The sequence below is a fragment of the Blastocystis sp. subtype 4 genome (genome assembly GCF_000743755.1).
Source record: "Blastocystis sp. subtype 4 strain WR1 chromosome Unknown seqid_0524, whole genome shotgun sequence".
NCBI classification, from domain to species: domain Eukaryota; class Bigyra; order Opalinata; family Blastocystidae; genus Blastocystis; species Blastocystis sp. subtype 4.
In genome coordinates this window covers 88-4200 of record NW_014569023.1, presented here as the reverse complement: position 1 = coordinate 4200, position 4113 = coordinate 88, and the positions used below count along the sequence as shown (strand labels likewise).

The following is a 4113-nucleotide window of genomic DNA, read 5'->3' as shown; positions in this document are numbered from 1 at the left end:
CTTTCCAAGAATAATTGACAAGGCAGACGCCCTATTCGTGATCCCAATTACATGAATTGTACCAGTTTCCACTTCCCACAATCGCTACACGATCGCGTGCCATCATGCACTCAATGCTATTGCGACGGATTCTCTCTTCATATTCTTCTTCTGGGGTTGTCATTTGTAGATTTCAATGGATTCGATTCGGCTAAAGATACTCAGATCGACTTTAAATAGGTTGGATAACTTTTCTATTGTAACTGTTTCCCTGAATAGTGTGTATTTAAGCAGATCGTTGAATAAGATAATGACCAGTGATAATGAATAATCATACCTTCAATCCCTATATCTCAGATTCTATCAAATGGCACGTTCTATTGAGAGTATCAAGGAAGAATTTAGTGTTCCAGTGCAAACAAAAATCCAAGAAGTGGAAAATGATGGAAAGTCCTTCTTGTCCAATCTGAATCGCTTCTCGGATTCTGATATCGTTGATATATCGAAGAACGAATCTTTAAGGACATATATGATTAACACAATAATGAATTCTAAGGAAGATAGTGTCGTTGGTTCATTTTCTTGGATTGAGTCATAGGAATTACAGGCTGTGTGCTCTTCTCTTTACTATTGTCTTGGAAGCCGAAGCAATGATATCATGAGTTTTGTTGTATCACTGTCGTCGTATGTACTATATTCTTATATGCGTTCTTACTCTCAATCTCACACTCTATTATGTATCTGTGATGCTGGAATATTCATCTCTAGCTCTGGAGATTTGTTTACAGAAGATCGTTTATATTGAATCTCTTGTGACTATCAAGAAGAGTCAAGAACCTTCCATTTTGTTTTCATCTGTTGTTTTCTGGAAAGTGTCTGACGTGTAGATATATCATGAAGTTACATCCAATGGACAACCTCATAATCTCACTAGTGACAATTTGGAACAGTATCAGAGAATTCTGAATACAAATCGAATCGAGGGTCATTCTAGTTGGATCAGTTGATTTCTAGTTCCATCACCAATCAAGGGAATGACCGATAATTATACTACCTATATCATAGCAACTCTTTCACTTCAATTTCGGTATTTACCATTCATGATCAAATACCAAGATACATTTCTGTCACTTTATCGAATGTATATTTGAAAGTATGATTTCATTGTAGATTATTAGGAGCCAAGGATGTAGAAGGGGAATTCTCTCTGATTGAGGTATATTCACCACTTTCAGATGCAGCAGTTTTTCGTATTTGTGAAATATTGAAGGCATTTCGCTGTATGTCAGGTGAATCCTTTTTGTGGAAGAAATGTGTGACTGATGTGAAGAATCTCAGTAGTTTATCACATAGTGAATCTGTTATTATATCTTCCTTATTGTTATGATTCTGTTTGTATGAAACAATTGAAATACACTTCTTGATCATTCCATGATCTTCTTCAAAGCATTTCAGGATTTCAGTTTGCTGTTCATACCACAGCGGGATCTTATCAATTTGTTTTGCTTCATAATCCACAATTCCTATGCGAATCATAAAGCATATCTCACCGTAGTGTTAAGACCTACTGATAATCACTCAAAAGGATATCCATTCGACAGTAAAACAGGATGGTAAACAAGCTGCTGTCCCTTTGGGTACTTCTCTGGCAGTGATCAGGAGTGAGCAGTCACGAGCACCACGACTTATAACATATTCATTCAATGCTTCACGAATCCTAACGGATGATGGATTATTCTTAAGGGAGTTGTATGCATCCATTGCCATTCTATCGTTCATATCACTCACATTCTATTCATTATAATCCTAATCTTCTTTCACTTGAATGTGCTTCAGCAAATCCAAGATATGACTATGTTGTAATGCCTGTAACACCAAGAGAAGGATCGACTGTTCTGTGTGTGATAGTGTTGAATGCATAAACTCAGCAGCCATTTCTGCATCACACAAATCCGTTAGTTCCTCCAAGATCACTGCTTTATCCCACGGAAATGGAAGTTCTCTCATTTCGTTTATATTCCTCTAGTCACCAAGAGTGGTTAATCCATTACATGTTCTCCATTCACTCGAAATACGAAATTGTTCTGAGGTGTCTGGAACAGAGCCATCAATGCTGTGAGTTGGCTTTTAGAATCTCCAAACAATTGAATGGGGCAAAACTGAGAGATTTCCTTTACCTTGCCCATTCGTAACTTCTGATATTGTTGAATGCAATGACGACACATCACCTTTTCGGCTTTACTCAGGGGGTTTCTATGTGATTTCGATCTCACCATATCCTACTTCGGTAAGTCTCCCCACTTGGGTTTTAGTTCAAACGAATAGGTTATTGAGTCCAATAAAGAAGGAATATACGATGCATCTTCCATAAGGAATGACTTGAACCGAGTGAGAGCAGTATCTAAATGATTCCAGGATTTTGACTATACCATTAGGTTAACTGGAATAATTTAAACCTTTCTGAGAGTCTGAATCTTCAATAGCTCTTCTGGATTCTCACTACAGATCATCAGAATCCATTTTTACGACATTTCTATTTGATAACATTTCGGAACATACACAGATCCAGATCCCAACATTTGAATCATTCGCCTATCCAACATCGTCTGTTCTGGAGACAAATTACTTAGGTTTGTCTATGAATCACCATACTATATCCATGAACAACCTTAGGAACTCGTAACACATGCCCCTGAAGAGAATCCTCTGTTCCTCGATACTGAAGTACTAGATGGGCTGCCCCCTCACCCTATATCATAATGAAGTAATTTGATATGCAACCAGATAGAACCAATGATCATTCACAATCCAAAGAGTTTTATCCCTAAATTCCTTAGGGACACTCATTAAATGGTGTATAAAAACAACAAATAGAAAAAGAAGTTAACGTGAAACGTTTCTTAGTTCTTGGCGTTCTTCAGCTTCTTCTCAATCTCCGTCAACATATCGCGAGTCATAGCATCCATATCGTACTCCTCCTTCCAGCCCCAATCTCTACGAGCATGGCTATCATCGAGAGAGTAAGGCCAAGAGTCGGCAATGGCCTGTCTGCTATCAGGCTTGTAGTCGATGGTGAAGTCAGGCATGTACTTCTTGATGTTCTCGGCAATCTGAGCAGGAGTGAAGGTCACAGCAGCGATGTTGTACACACACTGAGTCAGCTTGCTGCGATCAGCCTCGATGAGCTCCAGAGTTCCACGCAGACAATCGGGCATGTACATCATGGGCAGAGGAGTATTGGCGCTCAAGAAGCAAGTGTAGTGGTGATGCTTGATAGCCTCATAGAAGATATCAATAGCATAATCTGTGGTACCACCGCCAGGCAGAGCCTTGTTGGAGATGATTCCAGGATATCTGCAGCTACGGAAATCGAGTCCAGCAGTACGATGGTAATACTCTCCCAGCAACTCCAGATGCACCTTCGACACTCCGTACATTGTGGTGGGTCTCATGATAGTCTCATCAGGAGTCATCTCCTTAGGAGTTGAGGGACCGAAAGCACCAATAGTAGAAGGAATGTACAGACGGCACTTGTACTGACGAGCCACATCGATGATGTTCTCGCTTCCGTGAACATTCACCTCAAGAGCCTTCTGGGGCATCTTCTCACCAATCGCAGACAGAAGAGCACCAAGGTGAATAATCCAGGTAATTCCGTTCTCAGCAACCAGACGAGTGATGTTGCTCTTGTCAGTTACATCGAGGAAAGCAGAAGGTCCCGAAGTCTGGAACTCTCTGTTAGGGAAACGCAGATCCGAGGCAATGACGTTCTCAACACCGTACTTCTTACGGAGGACTAGTCATTAACTCACAGAACCACACAAACGAGTAACGAACTCAGTACCGATCTGTCCACAAGCTCCAGTGATGAGAATTCTAGGAGCAGCAGTTCCGAAGGAGCGAGTAGCCTACATATCAAGCATCTCTACCCAAAACGTACCTTGACAGCAGTCTTTGCAGCAGCAGCAAACATAGCCTATTTCTAAGTTGTTCAACGACTAATCCCTACGATATTCAACAAATCAAGAACAAAACTGGAGAAACTACATTGGTATGAGCAGTAATCCTTTGATTATCAAAGACAGTGATTACTACCTATGGTACAACAAACACATCAAATCGATAAATGACATC

At 40.3% G+C, this 4113-nt stretch overlaps 2 protein-coding genes across 2 annotated transcripts; both read right to left on the bottom strand.

Annotated features, from left to right (window-relative positions):
* Positions 1-2018: 2018 nt before the first annotated feature.
* JH06_5203 (inositol-pentakisphosphate 2-kinase-like protein) lies at positions 2019-2826 on the bottom strand (the record flags this gene model as incomplete). Its single annotated transcript, XM_014669506.1, has 6 exons — positions 2019-2232; positions 2263-2402; positions 2436-2478; positions 2506-2615; positions 2648-2728; positions 2761-2826. 6 exons carry the CDS (start codon positions 2824-2826, stop codon positions 2019-2021), a joined length of 654 nt encoding a protein of 217 aa, XP_014524992.1.
* Positions 2827-2879: 53 nt separating this feature from the next.
* Positions 2880-3783, bottom strand: JH06_5699 (UDP-glucose 4-epimerase; the record flags this gene model as incomplete). The annotated part of the gene is made up of 2 exons (XM_014669505.1): positions 2880-3714; positions 3770-3783. The coding sequence occupies 2 exons, from the start codon at positions 3781-3783 to the stop codon at positions 2880-2882; spliced, it is 849 nt and encodes a 282-aa protein (XP_014524991.1).
* Between the last annotated feature and the right edge of the window lie 330 nt (positions 3784-4113).